Source organism: Schistocerca americana, chromosome 1, assembly GCF_021461395.2.
Source record: "Schistocerca americana isolate TAMUIC-IGC-003095 chromosome 1, iqSchAmer2.1, whole genome shotgun sequence".
Lineage (NCBI taxonomy): Eukaryota > Metazoa > Arthropoda > Insecta > Orthoptera > Acrididae > Schistocerca > Schistocerca americana.
In genome coordinates this window covers 133,007,670-133,033,557 of record NC_060119.1, presented here as the reverse complement: position 1 = coordinate 133,033,557, position 25,888 = coordinate 133,007,670, and the positions used below count along the sequence as shown (strand labels likewise).

At 47.4% G+C, this 25,888-nt stretch overlaps 1 protein-coding gene across 1 annotated transcript in view; it reads left to right on the top strand.

Annotated features, from left to right (window-relative positions):
• Positions 1–24,771, top strand: part of LOC124606846 (estradiol 17-beta-dehydrogenase 2-like) — a 173,862-nt gene extending 149,091 nt beyond the window's left edge. The window contains exon 7 of the mRNA XM_047138962.1: positions 24,494–24,771. Coding sequence (XP_046994918.1) covers positions 24,494–24,604 — 111 coding nt within the window. The 3' untranslated portion in view covers positions 24,605–24,771. The remainder of the gene's footprint in view (positions 1–24,493) is intronic.
• The last annotated feature ends 1,117 nt before the right edge of the window (positions 24,772–25,888 follow it).

The following is a 25,888-nucleotide window of genomic DNA, read 5'->3' as shown; positions in this document are numbered from 1 at the left end:
CGTTTCGGGTAATGTCTTGTTTACAAAAAAAAAATCTCATCCACCCTAACCTGTGCCTTAGCGTTTCTCGTTACAGCACACACGAAAAAGATTACAATTACGTCCGCACTTAGAAGCTATCACTCACGTCCAGTGCATGATGCTAGACCGACGTTCCACCGCACTGGCCCCGGGATAGCAGTGTCGCAGATTACACGAAGTAGTGAATTAGATTGCAATTCCATTCACATTCATAAGGTATGGCCAGAACGTCTTGTGACTCATCGTGAGGTTATCATGGACTCAACTAGGTGATCCATTGCAACTAGAGTGAATAATCATTATTAGTGAAAATGATTTGTGTTGGTGGTCTTATTGCTAAGTTGAGACGAATTCCAATGTTTGTCCTACACTTTCTCGAATGCAAAAGCACGCTGACGTGAGATCTGAACCACCATTTCTGGAGAATTAAAGTAAATACTGTCGAGGGGTATGACTTTGTTTGTATGCACTACAGGCAGCCAGGACCGATTATTGGTCGTAAAACTATGTTCTATATGTCCATAATTTTAATTATTTGAATTGGGAATTGATTGCATTAACTACCAAACTGCAATGCTGACAGATCTACTGTGTACTATTTCTGGGTTGGATGGCTGTCTATTTCTCGTAAGCAAACCAGTATGGGATACAATGCCTTCCCAAAGGTATTTTTTGTTAATGTGAACAACATAGAAAATAATAAAGACAGAAAATAACTACAACTATACATCTGTAGAGGACCTGATTGTCTTGCTGTCAGCCCGCATCTCGTGGTCGTGCGGTAGCGTTCTCGCTTCCCACGCCCGGGTTCCCGGGTTCGATTCCCGGCGGGGTCAGTGATTTTCTCTGCCTCGTGATGGCTGGGTGTTGTGTGATGTCCTTAGGTTAGTTCGGTTTAAGTAGTTCTAAGTTCTAGGGGATTGATGACCATAGATGTTGAGTCCCATAGTGCTCAAAGCCATTTGTCTTGCTGTCAGAGATATACAACAAATTATACTTCACCGATATGCAAAGGAGCCAATATGTGTCAATCAGTCTTAGGTCAATTCCTGTTAAATTTTCTGCATACGCTGTCCTAAGGTCGTTCTGCAATTTGTCTGTTTTGGAAGTAATACTAGCTTGTATGTTGTTTATCATGACGTCTCTACTCGTTGTGGCTCCTAAAATTGGAATACGTAAGTGTTATATTCCTAGGTGAATTTGTACATGTTGTGGAAGGCTGAAGTTTTAATGGATAATACGGTAAAGGCAGGATGCAACACAATATCTCAATACTATTCTTAAAAAATAACAGTCAGAACATATAGTGGCTACTCTGCCTGGTAACTAACGATTTCGTGTGCCCCCGTTGCTTTCTATAGAAGCTAGACTGGGAAACAATGCTTTATTATGCACTCGCAGGTTTGGCTGACATAAAACATATCTCCGTCACATGTCTTGCGGTAATTCGTTTTGAACTATTGTCCGAACTCTAGATCGTTTATAAGCAGATCATGCGATTATGATGTCTATTCCTAAACTATTTTCGAAGGCATACACATATTCCGTATATCACCACGTAGCAGTCACAAAAAAAGAATGTAGAGAGGGAGAGAGAAAGGTGCCCTGATTTCTCATATTTTACATTACCTGTGATTTTCTGTGTGTTAATCTAATCTAGTGGTAACGAGTACAGCATTACGTTATTTGTTTTGAGAGAATTCTTCATCTTAGTAAGGAGTGTGTAGCAGCTTTTCTGTAAACATGAAAAGATACACTGCTATGAACTGTGGACAACAACCTTATAAGACAAATTATGGGATTTGTTTGTTAGTCTCAGACCCAAATCAGGTTAGATTAATAGATGTGGGATATAATTATCACACACCCTCTTAAGTTTAAGACCCCTAAACAAATTTTCTGTCACAGTGCTGTAAGAGGAATACATCAGATGCAGGTATTATAGGCATTTTACAAATGATTTGTCGTGTTTATCACCGTGAAAGAGGCCAAAAAGAAGTGTTAGTAATGTTCTATCTACTAACGTCTCCATTGTGGCAGCATTCGGCGCTCAACATGACGCCAGTGTTAGCTTATTTATGCTTCATCATCAAAGACAGTGTTGCAGATGGAGTATTGTCCGTGACTTGACTACATGTGAGGAGCAGAAGGGACGTGAATTCGTGGGAGGATGTTAACTTTCAACGTTTTACGGCTGATGATATTGTTGTAGCGAGTATATGTAGCGGGGTTCTTGCTACTAAATACACTACTGACCATTGAAATTGCTACAGCAAGAAGCAATGCAGATGATCAATGGGTATATTATACTAGAACTGACATGTGATTACATTTTCACGCAATTTGGGTGCATAGGTCCTGAGAAATCTGTACCCAGAACAATCACCTCTGGCCGTAGTAACGGCCTTGATACGCCTGGGCATTGAGTCAAACAGAGCTTGGATGATGTGTACAGGTACAGCTGCCCATGCAGCTTCAACACGATACCACAGTTCATCAAGAGTAGTGACTGGCGTAATTTGACGAGCCAGTTTCTCGGCCATCATTGACCAGACGTATTCAATTGGTGAGAGATCTGGAGAATGTACTGGCCAGGGCAGCAGTCGAACATTTTCTGTATCCAGAAAGGCCCGTACAGGACCTGTAACATGCAGTCGTGGATTATCCTGCTGAAATGTAGGGTTTCGCAGGGATCGAATGAAGGGTAGAGCCACGGGTCGTAACGCATCTGAAATGTAACGTCCACTTTTCAAAATGTCGACAATGCGAACAAGAGGTGACCAATGGCACCCCATACCATCACGCCGGGTGATACGCCAGTATGGCGATGGCGAATACACGCTTCCAATGTGCGGTCACCGAGATGTCGCCAAACACGGATGCGACCATCATGATGCTGTAAACAGAACCTGGATTCATCCGAAAAAATGACGTTTAGCCTTTCGTGCACCCAGGTTCGTCGTTGAGTACATCATCGCAGGCGCTCCTGTCTCTGATGCAGCGTCACGGGTAACCGCAGCCATGGTCTCCGAGCTGATAGTCCGTGCTGCTGCAAACGTCGCCGAACTGTTCGTGCAGATGGTTGTTGTCTTGCAAACTTCCCCATCTGTTGACTCGGGGATCGAGACGTGGCTGCACGATCCGTTACAGCCATTCGGATAAGATGCCTGTCATCTCGACTGCTAGTGATACGAGGCCGTTGGGATCCAGCACGGCGTTCGGTATTACCCTCCTGAACCCACCGATTCCATATTCTGCTAACAGTCATTGGATCTCGACCAACGCGAGCAGCAATGTCGCGATACGATAATCCGCAATCCAACCTTTATCAAAGTCGGAAACGTGATGGTGCGCATTTCTCCTCCTTACAGGTGGCATCACAATAACGTTTCACCAGGCAACGCCGGTCAGCTGCTGTTTGTGTATGAGAAATCGGTTGGAAACTTTCCTCATGTCAGCAAGTTGTAGATGTCGCCACCGCCGCCAACCTTGAGCGAATTCTCTAAAAAGCTTAACATTTGCATATCACAGCATCTTCTTCCTGTCGGTTAAACTTCGCGTCTGTAGCACGTCATCTTCGTGTTGTAGCAATTTTAATGGCCAGTAGTGTAATTTTTTTTTCTTAATAAGGTTATGTCGGCGAATCTAGCAGCTCACAGACAAAAATAATTTTAGAGCGTTTTTATTCATACAGATTCCACTGGCTGTAACTAGCTTTTGCGAAACGACTCACTGCAAACCTTTTAAAGCACCAGCCTTCCCTGATACCGAAGGTGTGCGTGCTGGGCGCGGCTCAGGTCTCGTTTCTGTAACAGTCACGGGGAGGCGGTGTGAGTTACCAGGCGATGGGGGTTGCACTCGTTGGTAGCTGTTCAAGTGATCGTTAATAAGGCAGGCACACAGGCCGATGATTCCCTCCTCCCACCACTTATCTCCGTGGAGGATATTTTCCTGCGGTTACTTGGTCCTAATGAGATAGTGATACTCGTGTGGGCTGGCGGCCGCGTGTACGGAGAGGTGTTGAGTGTCGCTGTCACCCAGTATCCCAGCTCTGGTTCCACCGAAGTCGCTACCCGTGCTTGGCCTCTGGTTCCTCTGCTGCAAGGGCAGCTCCTCCAGAGAGACAACAGTTTCTCGTTCGAAATTTTTTTTTGAGACTTATCGACAGACGGCGTCTGAACGCTGCAGCTCTCTCTGTGACTGTATTTTATCACATATCGGCAGAGTCACCGCGAACTCTGACTTGATAAGTAGAAATAGTCTATTTTTTGCTGCTCTGCGGACATAGCACTGTCTCATTTCTGTGGTGTGGATATGTATATATTGTGAGAGGAACATGCCTTTTTATTCCGTCTGGGAGTCCTAGCAGATCTAACGCACATCGTCCGTGTACTTGAAGGCTTGGATATTGTCACTAATTTGTTCCTGATACACCCAGATGGCTCATGTGTAGGGGGAGATTATAGCAGTTTCAGCACAGCACAGCACTCCTGCACACGTTTGAAGGAAGCTCCAGACTAACCTCAACAGTGTGATGATTGGTATCCCTAATGCTCGAATGTTTCAAGTGTCTTCTAGCAAAGATACACACACACCCTCTCTAATAATTATGCAATAGTTTATATTGTGTTATGTGTCTTCATTTCCTCTGAGCTCTGGCGGACTCAAGCTGACATCTCCCGAGGATGGTTCGGAACAGTATAGAAAAAAAGTACACTAATGGCCATTAAAATTACTACACCACGATGACGTGCTACAGACGCGAAATTTAACCGACAGGAAGAAGATGCTGTGATATGCAAATGATTAGCTTTTCAGAGCGTTCACATAAGGCTGGCGCCGGTGGTGACACCTACAACGTGCTGACATGAGGAACGTTTCCAACCGATTTCTCATACACAAACAGCAGTTCACCGGCGTTGCCTGGTGAAACGTTGTTGTGATGCATCGTGTAAGGAGGAGAAATGCATACCATCACGTTTAAGACTTTGATAAAGGTCGGATTGTAGCCTATCGCGATTGCGGTTTATCGTATCGCGACATTGCTGCTCGTGTTGGTCGAGATCCAATGACTATTAGCAGATTATGGAATCGGTGGGTAATACGGAACGCCGTGCTGGATCCCAACGGCCTCGTATCACTAGCAGTCGAGATGACAGGCATCTTATCCTCATGGCTGTAACGGATCATGCAGCCACGTCTCGATCCCTGACTCAACAGATGGGGACGTTTACAGGACAACAACCATCTGCACGAACAGTTTTACGACTTTACAGCAGCATCGACTATCAGCTCGGAGACCATGGCAGCGGTTACCCTTGACGCTACATCACAGACAGGAGCGGCTGCGATGGTGTACTCAACGACGAACCTGGGTGCTCGAATGGCAAAACGTAATTTTTTCGAATCAATCCAGGTTCTGTTTACAGCATCATGATGGACGCATCCGTGTTTGGCGACATCTCGGTGAACGCACATTGGAAGCCTGTATTCGTCATCGCCATAATGGCGTATCACCCGGTGTGATGATATGGGGTGCCATTGGTCAGCTCTTGTTCGCATCGACGACATTTTGAACAGTGGACGGTACATTTCAGATGTGTTACGACCCCTGGCTCTACCCTTCATTCGATCCCTGCGAAACCCTACATTTCAGCAGGATAATGCTCGACCGCATGTTACAGGTCCTGTACTGGCCTTTCTGGATACAGGAAATGTTTGACTGCTGCCCTGGCCAACACATTCTCCAGATCTCTCACCAACTGAAAACGTCTGGTCAATGGTGGCCGAGCAACTGGCTCGTCACAATGCGCCAGTCACTACTCTTGATGAACTGTGGTATCGTGTTGAAGCTGCACGGGCAGCTGTACCTGTACACGCCATCGAAGCTCTCTTTGACTCAATGCCCAGGCGTATCAAGGCCGTTATTACGGCCAGAGGTGGTTGTTCTGGGCACTTATTTCTCAGGATCTATGCACCCAAATTGCGTGAAAATGAAATCACGTGTCAGTTCTAGTATAATATCTTTGTCTAATGAATACCCGTTTATCATCTGCATTTCTTCTTGGTGTAGCAATTTTAATGGCCAATAGTGTACTTACATTGCTGAAACGTTTTTAATTTTTCAATGTAATTTCCTTGAAGATTAATACACTCGGTCCAATGATGTTGCATTGCCCATCTCGACAATGAGTTTCTTCCAGGCCTGCAAAATTGTTGTGAACTCCAGCTATCAATTCTTCGTTTGAAGTGAATCTTCTTCCACCAAGAAACATTTTCAGTTTTGGGAAGAATTCGGAGCCATATCAGGTAAATAAGGCGGGTGTGGCAACGATTCATACCTTAGTTCGTGTAATTTTGCCATGTGTGCGGGAGCGCATTGTGTTAATGGAAGATGACTTTCTTTCTTGCTGAACCTGGCCTCTTTTCGTGTATCTTTTGTTGTAATTTGTCCAGGAGGTTAGCATAGTGCTCTCCAGTAATTGTTTGCTCAGTGGGGAGATAATCTACAGAATCCCCTTCGCATCCCAGAACACTGATGCCATGACTTACCCCTCCAAAGGAATTGTCTTTGCTTTCTTTGATGTCGAAGAAACAGCATGTTTCCACTGCTTTGACTGTTGCTTTGACTCTGCGGTATAGTAGTGCACCCAAGTTTCATCTGTGGTCACAAACCGGTGCAAAAAATCTTGTTCGTTTCTCCTAAAACGGGCCAAACATTGTTCCGATATGTGAATTCTCACGCTTTTTTGATCCAGTGTCAAGAGTCGCGCCACCCATATTGCAGATAATTTTTTCGTTTCTAATTCTTGTTAAAATATGATTTGTCCTTTCAGATGACATCTGGCAAGCGTGAGCAATTTCATGCACTTGCAATCGGCGATCCTCCATGACTATTTTGTGCACTTTTGCAATGATTTCTGGAGTAGTGACACATCTTGGTCGACCACTGCGTCGATCATCATCTAAGCTCTCCCAACAAAATTTAAAATCATGTGTCCACATGACAACAGTTGAATATGAAGGAGCAGAGTTCCCCAGTCTGGTGTGGAAATCGGCATGAATATCCTTAGTTTTTATACCTTTCTTTACGAAGTACTTAATCTCTGCTCGAATCTCGATTTTTCCACTACGCGGCAATAACAACACAGCCACGCCACCGCCACAGCTGTCTTCTAAGAGCACTGACGTGGCACGTGTTTCAGGCAACAGTCCAATGAGCATCACGTGAACAACTCGTTACGCTAGTATTGACCTCTCGTTGTGCTTCCGAGAACTTTTCAAATCATCCTCGTAGTTTTAAAAATATGATGGTTGGGAAAAGACGGGGAGCTTATTTCTTATTGGTACAAGGAGAAAGAGGGAGGGGAGCGCTTCGCTCTTAAATTGTTAGCAACTTATAACCGGAAAGTGGCCCACAGATTTCCGCAGTGTAACGTATAGACGTCAGCGAGTTGTGATAGGTTTACTGTAGCGGGAAGCTACCTCTCCTAATCCCAGCTAGCTGTGGCGGCCATCACAGACGATATTGATACATATTGACAGGTAATGCAAATTTATCTACCATGTGTGGTGAGATGATCTGGCTTACTGTTGGACGGACATGTGAAGTTCCCTTGTTCGTGGCCCTCGGCCAGAACTGATATAGCAGAAAAAGGATCTTCTTGATCTTTGTTAGTGTTGCGTTCACTGCAACGTCGGGGTCTGAGGGTTGGGCTATCCTGCAGGTGACGTGTTTTTCGCTGCAGTGGTTGCACTTACTAGTCGATTCTAACTCTAGGAGCGTATTTTTTGTAGTATTGTGCTAGAAATACAGTACCTTTGGCTGTTGTTGTTGTCGTGGTCTTCAGTCCATAGACTGCTTTGATGCAGCCCTCCATGCTACTGTATCATGTGCAAGCTTCTTCATCTCCAAGTACCTACTCAGATGTACACCCTTCTGAATCTGCTTAGTGTATTAATCTCTTGGACTCCCTCTACGGCCGCGCGGGATTAGCCGAGCGGTCTTAGGCGCTGCAGTCATGGACTGTGCGGCTGGTCCCGGCGGAGGTTCGAGTCCTCCCTCGGGCATGGGTGTGTGTGTTTGTCCTTAGGATAATATAGGTTAAGTAGTGTGTAAGCTTAGGGACTGATGAACTTAGCAGTTAAGTCCCATAAGATTTCACACACACTCCCTCTACGATTTTGATCCTCCATGCTGCCCTCCAATACTAAACTGGTGATCCCTTGATGCCTCAGAACATGTCCTACCAACCGATCCCTTCTTCTAATCAAGTTGTACCACAAATTCCTCTTCTCCCTAATTCTATTCAGTACCTCCTCATTAGTTACCCGATCTACCCATCTAATCTTCAGCATTCTTCTGTAGCACCACATTTCGAAAGCTTCTATTCTCTTGTTGTCTAAACTGTTTATCGTCCATGTTTCACTTCCATACATGACTACACCTCATACAAATAGTTTCAGAAAAGACTTACTGACGCTTAAATCTATACTCGATGTTAACAAACTTCTCTTCTTCAGAAACGCTTTCCTTACCATAGCCAGTATAAATTTTATATTCTCTCTACTTCGACCATCACAGCTGTTTTCCTCCCCAAATAGCGAAACTCATTTACTGCTTTAAGTATCTCATTTCCTAACCTAATTACCACAGCATCACCTGATTTAATTTGACTACATTCCATTATCCTCGTTTTGATTTTGTTGATGTTCATCTTACCTTTCAAGATACTGTCCATTCGGTTCAACTGTTCTTCCAGGTCCTTTACTGTTTCTGAAAGAATTACAATATCATCGGCAAACCTCTAAGTTTTTATTTCTTCTCCATGAATTTCAATTGCTACTCCGCATTTTTCTTTTGTTTCTTTTACTGCTTGCTTAATATACGGATTGATTGGTTGGGTTTGGTTTGTGGGATTAAAGGGACCAGACTGCAACGGTCATCGGTCCCTCGTTCCAAAACGTAAAAACACCCACGCAGAGTAAAAAACGTATAATGGACACAACAGACGACACAGGACAAGAAAAACTCAGACAAAGAAAAGACAAAACGAATTAAACTCTCACAGAGGGTGACAGTGGTTGGCCGACCACAGAGACAAAAAAGGAAAAGCCAACCACTGAGAACTCATTAAAAATTCAGACTATAACCGTAGGCCAAAGGCCAGACTCGACACAAAATATAGACAAACACTTAGATCATGTGATAAAAGCCCCCTGCCCGAATAAAAAGCAAAACTAAGTCCGCCATGGCAGAGACATCTGTATCTGTTAAAAGGGCAGGGAGCGTATCAGGCAGCGCTAACGTCTGCCTGAGCACAGCTAAAAGGCGACACTCCAACAAAATGTGCACCACAGACAAAACAGAGCCGCAGCGACATAGAGGGGTTCCCCACGGCGCAATAAGTGGCTGTGCGTCAGCCAAGTGTGCCCAATGCGCAGCCAGCAGACGACAACAGACTCCTTGCGAGAGACCCGCATGGATGACCGCCACACAGTCGTCGTCTGCTAGATAGGACGGAGTTTGTTTGGCACGGGCAGGTTGCGCCATTCTGTGTCCCATAAATCAAAAATTTTGCGGCGTAAGATTGCCCGCAAATCAGTCGCCGGCCAGCCGGCAATGAACGTTGTTCGGAATGGTCCCCTAGATTTAGAGCATAACCAACACGACCAGCATCCATCGAACCGTCAGTGTAAACAACGCCAGAGCCCTGATACGTGGCGAGGATGGAATAAAAGCGGCGGCGGAAGGCCTCTGGAGGGACTGAGTCCTTCGGGCCGTGTGCCAAGTCGAGCCGAAGGCAAGGGCGGGGCACACACCACGGGGGTGTACGCAGAGGGGTCCGGAAAGGAGGTGGAACAGGGAACACCCCAAGCCTGGAGAGAAGCTCTCGGACGCGGACCGCAACCGTACAACCCGACCGGGGCCGACGTTCTGGGAGATGGACGACTGACTGCTGGAACAGGAGACGATCAGGCCGGCCGAAGTGGCCGTGCGGTTAAAGGCGCTGCAGTCTGGAACCGCAAGACCGCTACGGTCGCAGGTTCGAATCCTGCCTCGGGCATGGATGTTTGTGCTGTCCTTAGGTTAGTTAGGTTTAACTAGTTCTAAGTTCTAGGGGACTAATGACCTCAGCAGTTGAGTCCCATAGTGCTCAGAGCCATTTGAACCATTTTTGAACAGGAGACGATCATGTGGATGCCCGGGGAAGCTACAAACAAGGGCAGCATAAGCGGCCAGTAAATGTTGGCGCCTTAACCGCAGTGGAGGGACACCTGCCTCCGCAAGTATGCTGTCCACAGGGCTGGTCCGGAAGGCACCAGTGGCAAGTCGTATTCCGCTGTGTAGGATTGGGTCCAGCACCCGCAACGCAGATGGGGATGCTGAGCCATAAGCCAGGCTCCCATAATCCAGACGAGACTGGATTAACGCCTGGTAGAGCCGTAGGATGGTAGATCGGTCGGCGCCCCAGCTGGTGTCGCTCAAGCATCGCAGAGCATTTAGATGCCGCCAACACATCTGTTTAAGCTGTCGAATATGAGGCATCCAAGTCTACCGAGCATCAAAAGCCACACCTAAAAACATATGTGACTCCACCACAGCAAGAAGTTCGCCATCAAGGTAAAGCCGCGGCTCCGGATGAACAGTGCGTCCCTGGCAGAAATGCATAACGCAGGTCTTGGCAGCCGAAAACTGAAAGCCATATGCTACAGCCCAAGACTGCGCCTTGTGGATAGCGCCCTGCAGCTGACGTTGAGCAGCTGCAATGCCATTAGAGCTATAGTAAAGGCAGAAGTCGTCAGCATACAAGGACGCTGAGACAGACGTTGCCACCTCCGCAGCGAACCCGTTAATTGCTATTAAAAACAGGCAGAAACTTAAAACAGATCCCTGTGGCAGCCTGTTTTCCTGAACTCGGGAGAAACTATGAGAGGCCGCGACTTGCAAACGGAAGGTACGATGCGCCAGAAAATTGCGTATGAAAATCGGCAGGGGACCCCGAAGACCCCAATCATGAAGTGTAAAGAGGATGTGATGGCGCCACGTAGTATCATACGACTTCCGCATGTCGAAAAACACAGCGACCAGGTGCTGACGGCGGGCAAAGGCCGTACGGATGGCTGACTCCAGGCTCACCAGATTGTCGGCGCCAGAGCGGCCTTTACGGAACACACCCTGAGATGGAGCCAGGAGGCGCTGTGACTCCAGTACCCAACTCAATCGCCGGCTCACCATCCGTTCGAGCAACTTGCAAAGAACGTTGGTGAGGCTAATGGGGCGGTAGCTGTCCACCTCCAAAGGGTTCTTGCCAGGTTTCAAAACGGGGATAACAATGCTTTCCCGCCATTGCGACGGAAACTCACCCTCGACCCAGAGACGGTTGTAAAGGTCGAGTAGCCGTCGCTGGCAGTCCACTGAAAGGTGTTTCAGCATCTGACAGTGGATGCGATCTTGCCCAGGAGCGGTAGCCCAAGCGGCTAGGGCACTGTGAAATTCCCACTCACTCAATGAAACATTGTAGGATTCAGGTTGGTGGGTGCGAAATGAAAGGCTCCGACGTTCCATCCGCTCTTTAATGGAGCGGAAGGCCAGTGGGTAATTCGCAGAAGCGGAACTCAGAGCAAAATTCTCTGCCAAGCTGTTGGCAATTACGTCGGAGTCAGTACAAACTGCTCCATTCAGTGAGAGCGCAGGGACGCTGACAGGGGTCCGATAGCCATAGAGGCGTAGAATCTTGGCCCAGACCTACGATGGAGTGACATGGAGGCCAAAGGTGGACACATACCGCTCCCAGCACTCCTGCTTGCGTTGGCGGATAAGGTGGCGCGCTCGCGCACGCAGCCGTTTGAAGGCGATGAGGTGTTCTATGGAAGGATGTCGCTTGTGACGCTGGAGCGCCCGCCGGCGATCTTTAATCGCTTCAGCGATCTCAGGCGACCACCAGGGCACAGTCCTCCGCCGAGGGGACCCAGAAGAACGGGGAATGGCAGACTCTGCGGCAGTAACGATGCCGGTGGTGACCGAGTGAACCACCACATTAATGTCATCATTAGAGAGAGGTTCAATAGCGGCAGTGGAGGAGAACAAGTCCCAGTCAGCCTTATTCATAGCCCACCTGCAAGGACGCCCAGAAGACTGACGCTGTGGCAGTGACAGAAAGATCGGGAAGTGGTTACTACCACACAGGTCGTCATGCACTCTCCATTGGACAGACGGTAAGAGGCTAGGGCTGCAGATCGAAAGGTCGATGGCGGAGTACGTGCCGTGTGCCACACTGAAATGTGTGAAGGCACCATCATTTAAAATGGAAAGATAGAGCTGTGTCAATAAATGCTCAATGGTGGCACCTCGACCTGTTGCCACTGACCCACCCCACGGAGGGTTATGGGCATTTAAGTCGCCCAGTAGCAAGAAAGGTGGCGGCAATTTGGCTATCAGCACAGCCAGGACATGCTGCGCGACATCACCATCTGGTGGAAGGTAAAGACTGCAGATGGTAACAGCCTGTGGCATCCACACCCGAACAGCGACAGTCTCTAAAGGTGTTTGTAGAGGGACAGACTCGCTGTGAAGTGAGTGAAGGACATAGATGCAGACGCCACCAGACACCCTTTCATAAGCTGCCCGGTTCTTATAATAACCCCAATAGCCACAGAGGGCGGGGGTTCGCATCGCTGGAAACCAAGTTTCCTGAAGAGCAATGCAGAAGAAAGGGTGAAGGCTGATAAGTTGTTGGAGCTCAGCTAGATGGTGGAATATACTGTTGCAGTTCCACTGGAGGATGATATTGTCCATGGCTCAGAAAGGTGTGAAGGGACTGGAGAGGCAGATTACGCCGCTAGGTCACCTGCTGCCTCCAATGGAGCACCTGTGCAAGTGCTATGCATTGCGTCTGAGGGACCGGTGAGATCGAGGTCCTCAGCAGACGCAAGAATCTCCACCTCATCCTCAGATGCAGAGCGTGTAGGTAGAGGTGGAGTAGGTGCCACCGCAGGTGCCTTGGTCTTACAGGTCTTCAATTTCGCTTTCTCTCGCTGTTCCTTAGGTTGCTGGAAGGGCTTATTGGAGTCGGTCTCTGGGACTGAAGATGAGCGCAAAGCCCGACGACCAGCAACCTGTGGCTTCTTCAGCCACTGGTGGGTGTCTGCTGTGCCGCTGGTAGGAACCTGGGAAGGGAGTGACCCAAGGGATCCCTTCCGAGTGAGAGAAGCCGAAGAAGACTTACACTTCTCTGGCTTAGAAGTTGGGACTGGCGTCCCCGATGGTTGGGGGGGGGGGGTGTTTCTCCTGAAGTAGATGGAGCAGGAGCAACAGGGAGTGAAGTGGCCCCCACAATCAAGGGGGCCGGTGGGTGCTGACCAATCTTAGAGCCAACCATATGGGATGATGGGAGAACCATTGTTGCAGCAGCGGCATAGGTCAACGTCATTGGCACAGGATGGAGCCTCTCATATTTCCATTTAGCCTTGGTGTAGGTCAGGCGGACCAAGGTCTTATATTCCATTATCTTCTGGTCTTTCTGGAAGACGCGGCAGTCTGGCGAACAGCGGGAATGGTGTTCTCCACTGTTAACACAGACAGGAGGCGGGGTACATGCAGTATTGGAATGCGAAGGACGTCCACAATCTCGACACGTGCTGCCGGAAGTACAGTGGGATGACATGTGCCCGAACTTCCAGCATTTAAAACACCACATCAGAGGAGAGATGTATGGCTTCACATCACAACAGTAAACCATCACCTTAACATTTTCGGGTAAGACATCACCCTCGAAGGCCAAGATGAAGGCACCGGTGGCTACCTGATTATCCCTCGGACCCTGATCGACACGCCAGATGAAGTTAACACCTCGTCATTCTAGGTTGGCGCGCAGTTCATCGTCGGACTTCCCTGTGGAAGATAACACCCTGTACCATGTTGAGACTCTTATGGGGTGTGATGCTAACTGAAACATCCCCCAACTTGTCACAAGCGAGCAACTTCCGTGACTGGGCAGAGGATGCTGTTTCGATGAGAACTGAACCAGAGCGCATTTTGGACAAGCCCTCCACCTCCCGGAACTTGTCCTCTAAATGCTCCACAAAAAACTGAGGCATGTTCGGCATAAATGATTCACCATCAATTCGCATACTGACTAGGTACCGGGGTGGATAATCGGCACAGCTGTCTTTAGCCATACATTCCTCCCATGGAGTGGCCAGGGAGGGAAATGATCTCGGATCACATTTCTTCCCGTTGAGGTTAGACCTCGATCGCTTAGAGACTGCTGGTGGAGGCCCACCAGCGAGAGATGATGTACCATGTTTCATTGCGGGTCATCCGCCCTGATGCCACCCACTCCGACCAGGGGCTTTCCCCACGGGCGCCACCTAGCCACAGAAAAGACCACCTCGCAGGATGGCCTTTGCCGGGCGTCCCGATGCCCCAAAGGAATAGGCATCTACTCCTAGGCATACATGGGGAGGTAGCAGCTCTGGCATCAGCAGTGCGATCCCTGTGTAGTCAGGGAGCTACCACCAAGAGGGAACATGACGACCCCACCACAACGGACTGGCTACTGTGCTGGATGTCGGGTGTCGAATATCCATATGCGTCATGAGGGTGAAGATGGAAGTGCATAATGGAGGGCATGTATGCTACCCAGAACACATTGCAGCTGATGTGGCCGGAAGCTCGGTGTAAGGCCAACTCCATGACAATATCGGGTGTGCCAGATCTTAGGGCAAGATGGATATCGAATGCACCACGTAAGGCATCCTTCCCCAGATGGTACGCACTAACGGAAAATTTTGAAATGTAGTGGTCAAACCCTGGAGGGGACCATTACATTAAGGCCGAAACGTTGGAGACTCCTTTTAGTCGCCTCTTATGACAGGCAGGAATACCGCGGGCCTATTCTTACCCCCGAACCCGCTTCCGGTCTTTTTCAAATATACCACCTCCTCTTGTGATTCTTAAGAGCAGTTCTCATTCTTAGTACCAATCCGGTATTCTGCCCCCAACTCTTTCTTTTACTGCTTTCCCCTATAACCGAATTGCAATTCTAAATTATTATTCGATTTTCATCTCCCTTTACATGCTGAATTGCCCGTTCAATATCCTCATATACTTGATCTCTTCATATTCTGTTTATGTCGTCGTTGTTGGTGTTGGTATGCCGTCGACTCACATGAGAACAACCCTATCACTGAACTATTCATAAAGATTGCTACTCACGTTATACCGTTATCTGATAGTACCACTGTCTGATATTTCCCTATACTCATCTGGTGAAAAATCTTTGTCTTCTTTCCATTCCACGTCAGTGACTTTCACAATATCTAGATTGAGCCTTAGGATTCCCCTTCCCTATCGCTTTCGAAGTCTTGACATTCCACGCCAAGACACCGAGAGCGTTATCGTTTCGTTGATTATTCAATCTTTATCTCACGATGACCTCCCGCTTGGCAGCCCCCTCCGCGAGATCAGAGTGAGGGACTAGCCTAGAATCATTTGCCAATGGAACGATCATCACGAAACTTTGTCAGTTACAAGACCCATATTCTGTGGATAACATTGTGTTTTTAATGCAGTGGTTTCCATCGTTTTCTGTATCCTGATGCCGTTGATCACCGCTGATTATTCCTCCTTTTAGGAGCTGTTTCCCAACAGAGTAGCCGTCTTAGATTGTTTGCAGATGATGCTGTCATTTACCGTCTTGTAAAGTCATCACATGAGCAAAGCGACTTGTAAAATGATTTAGATAAGATATCTGTATGGTGCGAAAAGTGGCAATTGACCCTGAATAAAGAAAAGTGCGAAGTTATTCACATGAGTACTGAAAGAAATCAGCTAAATTTCGATTACGCGATAAGTCACACAAATCTGAGGGCTGTAAATTCAACTAAATACTTAGGGATTACAATTACAAATAACCTAAATTGGAACGATCACATAGATAGTATAGTGGATAGAGCAAACCAAAGACTGCGATTCAATGGCAGAACACTTAGAAGGTGCAACAGGTCTACCAAAGAGACTGCTTACACTACGCGTGTCCTCCCTATTCTGGAGTACTGCTGTGCGGTGTGGGATCCGCATCAGGTGGGACTAACGGATGACATCGAAAAAGTACAAAGAACGGCAGCTCGTTTTGTATTATCGCGAAATAGGGGAGATAGTGTCACAGACATGATACGTGAATTGGAGTGGCAGTCATTAAAACAAAGGCGTTTTTCGTTGCGACGGGATCTTCTCATGAAATTTCAATCACCAGTTTTCTCCTCCGATTGCGAAAACATTCTGTTGGCACCCACCAACATAGGGAGAAATGATCATCACGATAAAATAAGAGAAATCAGGGCTTGCTCGGTAAAATTTAAGTGCTCGTTTTTCCCGCGTGCCGTTCGAGAGTGGAACGGTAGAGAGACAGCATGAAGGTGGTTCATTGAACCCTCTGCCAGGCTCTTTATTGTGAATAGCAGAGTTATCACTTAGATGTAGATGTAGATGTAGAGTGCCCTGAACCTCTTGTCCGTTCTTCCGCCCTCTTCGACAAGGCCTTTGGCAGAGCGACGGTGACTTCTCGTGTCGAAATTCTTCGGCCGCCATTGCTTTTATTCAAAATTTAAGCAGTGGCTGGATTCTACCCTGGAACTGAATGTTTTGATTACTAGCGAGAGACGACACACCCAGACCACGAGACCTAATTTTGTACGCACAAGTTGGGGCAAATAAATGTGAACTGGAGAACAGGGTTCCAGAGTACAAAGAAACACAGCAGAGGAAATGAAATACAGTTCAAACCCGACTATAGCAATTGCTGAAAGTGACCACCATTCATCTCTTGGCGCTTCTGGGCCCTGGTCAGCTAGGTGCTGGAGGTATATCGAAGCTGCGCTCCTAGAATTGCTACAGTCTCATCCGAAATGTTCTGCTGCAGTTCTTGAAGACTAAAAGGGCTGTTGCGATACACCTTAGACTTGAGGGTTCCCCACGCAAATTAATCGCACACTGACAGATCAGGTGACCTGGTTGGCCAGCTAGAGCGGCGACCAGACCGCAGGGTCAAGAATAATATTCAACCGCATATTCGACGTGATACGCTGGTCTCTTGCGAAAAGCGTCGGGTTGATTTGGTAGGACTCTGAAGCATTTTCTGGTAAACTGGAGCCACATTTTCTGGAGTGCAGGCACGCTTCGTACTGTTTTTTGACTTGCTCAAAACAGATCCTGTCTGATGCCATTTTTGGACTAAGTGTTGCCTGGCACTTTTTTAAGACACTTAGACACCACTAAACTTCTCAGCAAACAACTTGGCACACTATTCACGTTTATTGTGTCACGTAACTTTCCGCAGTGTACAACGGTTGTTGCACTGTGAATACCATCGTCCCCTGTGCACTGCTCCATTCTCTCTGACACACCCGCCCCCTACGCTGTGAACCTTCCCGCCCGGTTGGCCTGGTCCCCGGCACGAATCTGCCCGGCGGACTTGTGTCGAGGTCCGGTGAACCGGCTAGTCTGTGGATGGTTTTTAGGTGGTTTTCCATCTGCCTCGGCGAATGCGGACTGGTTCCCCTTATTCCACCTCAATTACACTATGTCGGCGATTGCTGCGCAGATAAGTTCTCCACGTACGCGTACACCACCATTACTCTACCACGCAAACATAGGGGTTACACTCGTCTGGTGTAAGACGTTCCCTGGCGGGGTCCACCGGGGGCCGAACCGCACAATAACCCTGGCTTCGGTGTGGGGCGGCGGAGGGGTGAAGTGGACTGCGGTAGTCGTCGTGGGGTTGTGGACCATGCGGCTGCGGCGGCGACGAAGCCTCTCCGTCGTTTCTGGGTCTCCGGTTAAAATACAATACAATATAATACAATACAATTGCTGTGAACCGGTGTTGATCCCGTGGCGGCGTACGCGTGGTGTACACGTCACGGAGTGCGGTTATGTGCATACATTCACGTCTAATCGTATCCACTCGTCCGGGACACTTATTTGTCCCACCCCCTACATTCAGTGTTATGTGGATACAGTTTGAAGTAAAATGTAAATGTCGTGTGACGAGGGCCTCCCGTCGGGTAGACCGTTCGCCGGGTGCAAGTCTTTCGATTTGACGCCACTTCGGCGACTTGCGCGTCGATGGGGATGAAATGATGATGATTAAGACAAAACAACGCCCAGTTTTTGAGAGGAGAAAATCTCCGACCCAGCCGGGAATCGAACCTGGGACCTTAAGATTGACATTCTGTCGCGCTGACCACTTTTTTTTTTTTTTTTTTTTTTTTTTTTTTTTTTTTTTTTGCAAAAACAAAAAAATTCATTGTAAAACAAATCACAAATGTAAAGGAACAGGGATACAGGGATGTTGTTTTTATTTATATATTTATTTATTTTCCATAAAGATCACTTTGTTAAAAGGAACATGTAGATCATTTCATGGTATAGTTGTGCATTATATATGGAGCGGTGATAGAAGCGTGAGGTTCATTATCAGTTGTCAAATGTGCACACCGACTGCACCCGGCACATCCCAACTGCGTGGGGGGTCGAGGAAGACTGCTTGAAGATAGTTGGCAAAGGTTTTCCGATAGTGTGACCATCTATGAACCTCATTGTGGGCTTGCTGCAAGAAATACCAAAAGTCGAGTCGCGACTTGGCAGCATCCCCATAGAGGTACGCGATCGTCCAACCCTTGACCCAGATGATCGAGTGTGATTTAGTCGCCGGAAAGTAGTCACTCTCCTGATGTAAGAAGGAAGCAGGTGTAATATGTTGCGGGGTCACACGGAGGTAGCAAGCCACCATCTGTCTTCCTAGGAGCCATACGTCCTCCACCGCGATACAAGTTAAGCGGTGATGGTCGTCATCCACTTGGCAACATTTCGGGTATAGTGGAGTGTCCACTAGTCCAATTGCATGGAGTCGTTGGTTGGTGTTGAACTTGCCACAGATGACAGAGAACCACAGTGCCCGAACGAAGGTAGGAAGGAATTTTTGGTGTACATGTCTCCAAATCTTCGGCCAATGCAACTTGGGGTGTTTGAGTTCAATGACATTACGACTTATCCGTCGTAGCAGCAAACATAAAAATCCTTCGCGCATGGTGGTCTCGTGCGCGGAAGCTCGTCTCTGATATAACTAAGTTCCACGATAAATGTTGATACATGCGCAAAATGTGACGTAATGTTGCCCACCGCCACCGGAGGTGTGAGGGACGCTGGAACTAGGAGATCCAGTAGGCGGGATGTCAGGGAATCACGCCCGCTACGCCATTGCTTGTACATAGTGGCTAGAAAGAGCGCCGTCGCTCGGCAGTGAACATTCGTAAGTCCGAGTCCCCCCCTGTCCGTAGGGAGCGTGAGTGTTTCGTATCGCACCTTGAGGGGCGATCCAATCATCACAAAATAGCCTAGTGCTGATTGAAGTCGACGTCCGAGCGTGAGTGGTAGGGGCAGGATCTGCCAAATATGCACCATTCGAGAAACCACATAAGTGTTCAGATATTCGACTCGCTGCAAAGGATCAAGGCGCCGTAGGAGATGTTGTCGGACCATGGTACGTGTTGTCTGTAAAATACGTCGGTAGTTAACTGCCGCAGTATTTTTTACAGATGAGGTAAAGTCTATACCGAGATAGCGAAATCGTTGCACATAAGGAAACGGACTGATTTCTTCCTGCGTAAGGCCCCTTCCAACCGGCATTGCCGCCGATTTGTTCATGTTCACTGCACTACCCGCCGTCACACAGTGGTCCAACAACAGTTCAAGGACCGTCTTCACCTCTTCCTCAGAACGAACGAGTAGCAGGAGGTCGTCCGCATAGGCACGACATTTGAAGGTGTAGCCCCGCAGTTCCATCCCAGAAAGAGAATTTGTTAGCCTCCCAATTAATGGTTCCAACGCTATCGCGAACAGCAGCATCGAAAGAGGGCAGCCCTGGCGAATGGATCGTCGAATTTGAATGAGCCCTGCTATACGCCCATTAACCTGTACCAAGGATTGTGCGCCTCCATAAATCCTTCTAATGAGACCAGTAAAACGGTCTGGAAATCCCATTTGCTCCAGTACAGCGTACAGATAGTTGTGGCGCACCTTATCAAAAGCACTGTCAAAATCAACCGCCACCATCGCCGCTTTAAGCCGGTACTCCTCCGCCAGCGCTATCACATCACGGCATTCGCCAGTAGCTGTTTGCACATTCACCGATCCACCCGGTGTCGTCTGTTCCGGAGAGAGAACGCTACGAATTAACATACGACATCGGGACGCTATCAACCGTGCAAAGATCTTATAGTCGGCATTAAGCAGAGTGATGGGGCGATAATGTGTGACCGTAATTCCTGGCTTCGGTTTATGTACTGGCACCAAGAGGCCTTCCATAAAAGCCGGTGGAATAGGCGCATCGGAATTTAACATCTCGTTGTACATTTCCGTCCATCGCGGTGCCATTTCGTTGCGAAATTCTCGATAAAATTCAGCAGGAAGTCCATCAATGCGTGGGGACCGATTCAACGCACCCTTTGCGATCGCATCATGTACTTCCTCACAGCTAATGGCTTCCAGTAAGGTTCCCGCGGCTTCCACCGTCAGTGTACGGGAGACGTACGTGGCTATACGTTCGAGGTCATCGACAGGGGCTGCTTCTTCCCGATAGATATGTTGGTAATGGTCGACGAATGCAGAGACAATGTCCGCTTGACGCGTCACTCTTCGGTCTTCGCTGGTAATTAACTCCCGTACCAAAACGCGTCGTCGGTGCTTTCGTTCATTCACGACGTGGCGCATGGAAGGAATCTCGTGCATTATCGTATCGTGACATCTGGCGCGCACCATGGTTCCCTGAAGATGTTTCCGAGCTAAAGCCACTAGTTTAGCTTTTATCCTTTTGCATTCGATCCAGACGTCCTGTCCCGGCGGACCATCATCCAGGTCGCGCAGCGCTGCAAAATAAAAGTCGGTCGTACGGCGGCGCCATTCTGCCATCTCCCTGCTATATGAGATGAACGTACGGCTAAGCGCCGGTTTAGCACAAGGCAGCCACCAATCAAGCTTCGTCGCATACCTTCCAACCCTTCGCTCGCACATCGTCCATGTCTCAAGGATCTGGTGACGGCATTCACGATCATGTAGATGTTGAATGTTTAATTTCCACAGGGCCTTAATGTTCCACACCTCTCTACGGGGAAGAAGCACCGTACAGATGTAAACGCTGTGATCGGAAAATGCTAATGGCCAGCGTTCCGCGTCCTGGACATCATTTGCATGAGCCCGTGAGATATAAATGCGATCTAACCTGCTTGCCGAATGACTTGTCACATAGGTGTATCCCGGTGCATCTCCATGTCGTAATTCCCACGTGTCACTAAGTACAAGGTCGTTGACAACGATTCGCAACTCCTGGCTGATGTTTGCTTGCGGCCGTTGGTCTTTCTGGCTGAGAACACAGTTGAAATCTCCACCAATTATTACACATTCATAACGTCCATGGAAAAGTGGGGCAATGTCTTCTGCATAAAATCGCGCCCTTTCCCGCCGCCGATTGTTTCCCGACGGTGCATAAAGTTTGATGATGCGTGTCCCGAACGTCGTGAAAGTCATTCCCCTGGCCGACGGAAGGTAACACACGTTTTCCACTGGGAAGCCATCTCGCACGTAAACTGCCACCCCACTCCCATTGTGATCTCCATGTGACGAATAGGAATGGTAGCCTGCGATGTATGGGAGTGCAGCTATGTGGACTTCCTGCAGCAAAGCAATATCCACATCAGATGCCCAAATCGTTTCCTTCAGTAGGTGTATTTTGGCAGGTGAACGCACGTCATTTATATTTAATGTCGCAATACGGTTCGCATGGCGTTGAATCCCACTCCGTCGATGCGCAACAACATCTCCCTGCATCGGCGCTGGGGGCTAAGTTAGAAGACGTTCTCTCGCCCCTCTCCCTTCACCTTCAGCAATTGTTAGGCTGTCGAGTGCCGGCTGCCTCTGTATGACGTCCGGTGCCTCCTCAATATCGTCATACCACATCTTTGCAGGCAGTGATATATTCGTGTCCATTGCCACAGCATCTGCGTCTGGAGAGCCAACTGGTTGCGATTCCTCTTCAGCATCACCACGTCCCGGTACCGTCTATGTGACAGACCGCTGCGGGTCTGATCGAACAGTTTCCATTGCCTCATCCTGTTTCGTACAGGCTGTTGTGTCGTCTTGGTCCACAGGCACATCGTCGTCGGGGCAAGGGGAGTCATCCCTAGGAGATGTCGTGCGACGACGCCGTTTCCTCCTTTTCGGGGAACGTTGTTTGCGTGATCTTCCTTCCGTGTCCTCAGATTGTAGGGAATCACGGCCGCCCGACAGAAAAGCATCCGTAGGAACAGGAAGTGTTTCGAGTCCCATCGTTGTACTTGGCGGGAGTTCGGTCGAAACTGATGTTGTCGTCACAGAGTGCGTTCCGGACGGAACAGCATCCGTAGTCGCTGGAACTGCTTCGTGTACTATCGGTGTGCTTGGTGGGAGGTCGGTCTCATCTGATGTTGTCACCGTAGATTGTATGCTCGATGGAGCAGCATCCTCTGTCATCCCGACGTCTGGTACAAGGTTTCGGAGAGTGCCATCTTGATCTTCCACCGGGGCTGTGTCTTTTCGGTCATCAGCGGACGCAGTGAGGGCTTTGGCATAGGTGATCGGTAGTACTGTCATCGCCGGCGACGGCTCCCGCACATCTGAAGGCAGTTGCGTAATCCGCCGTTGCATACAGTTCGACCGGAGGTGTCCCTTCTGGCCACAGCCAGAACATGTACGTGGTTGACCATCGTAAATCATCTCCGCCCGACAACCACCCATTGATAGGACGGTACATGCTTCTGAAGATCAATAGTGATCTGTCGCACTCCGTTAAGAACGGGGTACATGGCGTTCTGCTGTGTGACCATGTACTGTGCCGTATGGCTTAAAAGCCTTGATAACGTCGTCAGCCGGGAGCTCAAATGGTAACTCAAAAACACGTATTGTCCGTACACCCAGACCAGCATGTTCTACAGTTATCGTGCCGACATTCCCGTCACTATGGCAAAATCGGAGACGTGCTTTTGTCGCCTGTAGAATTCTCTCACACGCCGCGTCATTTATCATCTTAACGTACACCGTGGGACTAACGATGGACAGGTGAATTCCGACAATATCGTTTGGCGGTATCTTGACGTCCTCTCGAATGAATCGTTCCACTGCTAAAGCCTTTGGTCGTTCGTAGTCTTTGCAGAAATTGAATCGTAATGTAGTTTTCCTGTACTTGTTCGCCATGATCGTTGTTACTAGCCCGCGCGCAGACTAAGTCCACAAGTAAACAAACACTCGCACACGCCGCACAGGCGGAGGTATCGGACCTCCGCTTCGCACGGCCGCTAGCGCCGAACTAACAACCACTCAGCTACCGGGGGCGGACACTGTTTGAAGTATGAGTTGTGAATAGAGTTACTAGTAAACAAGTATTAAATTAAAAACATTGTGCCTCATACTGAAGTTTACGGCACTAACGGTGAAAATGTAGTAAATGACAAACTGGTTTTTTTTTCCTTTCATTAATTTCTGAGGGTGTAAGCGAGTGAAAACTTCGTAAAGGTTTGAAATTATATGTAATGTTAGCTAAAAGACGATAAATGCTCTCATTTTCAAATAGTGGATGAATATAGACTGGCAAATCTGTACGCCCTAAGTTGCGTTGGACGGCACATACAAAATTCTAGTATTAATACTTGACTTACTGTGTTAAACATTTAGCGTATGGTTATACCTCTTAATTAGTAGATTATGACAGCATTTTAAATTTTGAAATTTGATCAGTAAGTATAAGGGATACTAAAAATCAAATTTATGTTGCCTCTGGAGGCTGCTAGACACCTGCAGTGTTATAGAGGGCCATTAGTAAATACTAGCCTTCAATATTCGTTCGTGAGGAAAACTATTTGAAGAGAGTAATTTGCCACTGCTTGCATTTTTTATTTTTAGAATTAAACTCAGTTTATACATTGTTGTCTCTCATTTGCAAATGATACAGAGACACTATGACTCATCTCATCTTAAACCAATAAGTACGAATAAAAAATCTGAATGAGATGAACGAAAAATCTTTTTTAAACATATCATAAAAAGCAAAACATTAAAAGTTTCTCGTGACGGTCTCTGAGCTGTAAAGGACAGTAAAAAACACCTACAGTTACACACGGTAATAATTCTTCTTCCTGAAGGAGGTGGACAAAGAAGAACTCACAATGGAAACAAAACAATTGTTCAATTGCGTGTCACATCTGCCAGAGTTGTAACACGTGGACGTGATCTAATCGATTTTTAATGGAAAAATAGCAATCAGACTTGGTATTAAACACACCTTTACTTGTTGCTGACCTCTAATTTTTTTGTGTTTGTTCTCAGGTGCTTGACTTCGACATTCTAACTACAGCATACAGTTGTTTTCTGTGTTTTCAGAGAAGACACACGGCTGGTTTCATGGACACTATTGTATTTGGTACAATTACCATGGAACCAGAGTTTACATCCTGGCTGTTCTGGACGATTGTCAACATAATATACCGATAAGAAAGTTGCCAACATAGCGTCGGAGGGAGAACGTCCCGAGGTGGATGAGGAGGGTGCGATGAAGCAGAAAGCCTTTGTGTGTTATTACTATCCAGACACATGTATCAGTATGTACTTTTCCCTTCCTGAGTGAATTATTTGTATTGACTTTACAATAAAGTTTTTTAAAATAATGATGCCTTTTATTAACTGATACAGCTCTTCTAACAATTGTTTCGCTACTACTAAGATCCATGTAGCGTCGACCAAGAAGACAAGTAATGAAGAGGTATGTTCGAAAACGAAAGTCGAATACATGTAGAAAACATAATGTGCTCTGCCAAGTGTCTTCGGTCATTACGCACTTAAGAAAAAACTATAATAAATCAGTAATGTCAGTGTTTGAATTTACCATCTAATTTCGTATGAATTTTATCCTTAGTCAATTCCTAAAGTAACAGAGAAACATATGTGGAAACCATCGTACACTCAGATTGACACCAAACGATTACAAGTGGCTGACAGTAATATACAAATGTGAAAATATATTACGCCTTGATTTCACTGTATTCGCACGTTCCGGCAACGTAAGAACACACATCAAATTCGATTTTCATTCTATATTTTTGCCTACCTGTCCACAAATTTTCTTCAGTATTTCTTATTGTAACTAATGTCTGAATACCTAGAATCCATTTGACTGGTAGTTCTACTCTTTTCTTCCTGCTGGGACTCCCATTCCCTGATTCGTCAAGGCAATCTCTCCTCTGACATCATTTTGTAGACTGAGGTGACAAAATCCATGAGATAGCGGTATGCACCTATTAGACGACAGTAGTATCGCGTATGCAAGGTACGAGGGGTGTCCAGAAAGTAAGTTCCGATCGGTGGCGAAATGGAAACCACAATGAAAATCCGATAAAGCTTTGCACAGATGTGTTGGGCAGAGTCTCTAGTACGACCCTGGATATCATCACATCGCTCTTCTCATTTCTGAGTTCACAGTGAACGCGTAAAGATGTCTAGAAAATAGTGTCTCCCGCCAAGTACGAGGGCCTGGTGAAAAATTTCGCCTGAAGCTATGCAGCCAACGTTACATAACTGAATCGGGATTTCTTCTTCAAGACAATTCTCAGCCGCATTCTGCAGGGGCAATGAAGATGCTCCTGCATCGTTTTCAATTGAAAATGTTTGATTACCTACAATACAGTCCGTAATTGTATCCCTCTGACTTTCATCTCTGGTCACATGAACCGTTGGCTATGAAGACATTTTGGTACAGACAACGACCTGTAGGCCAGCTTA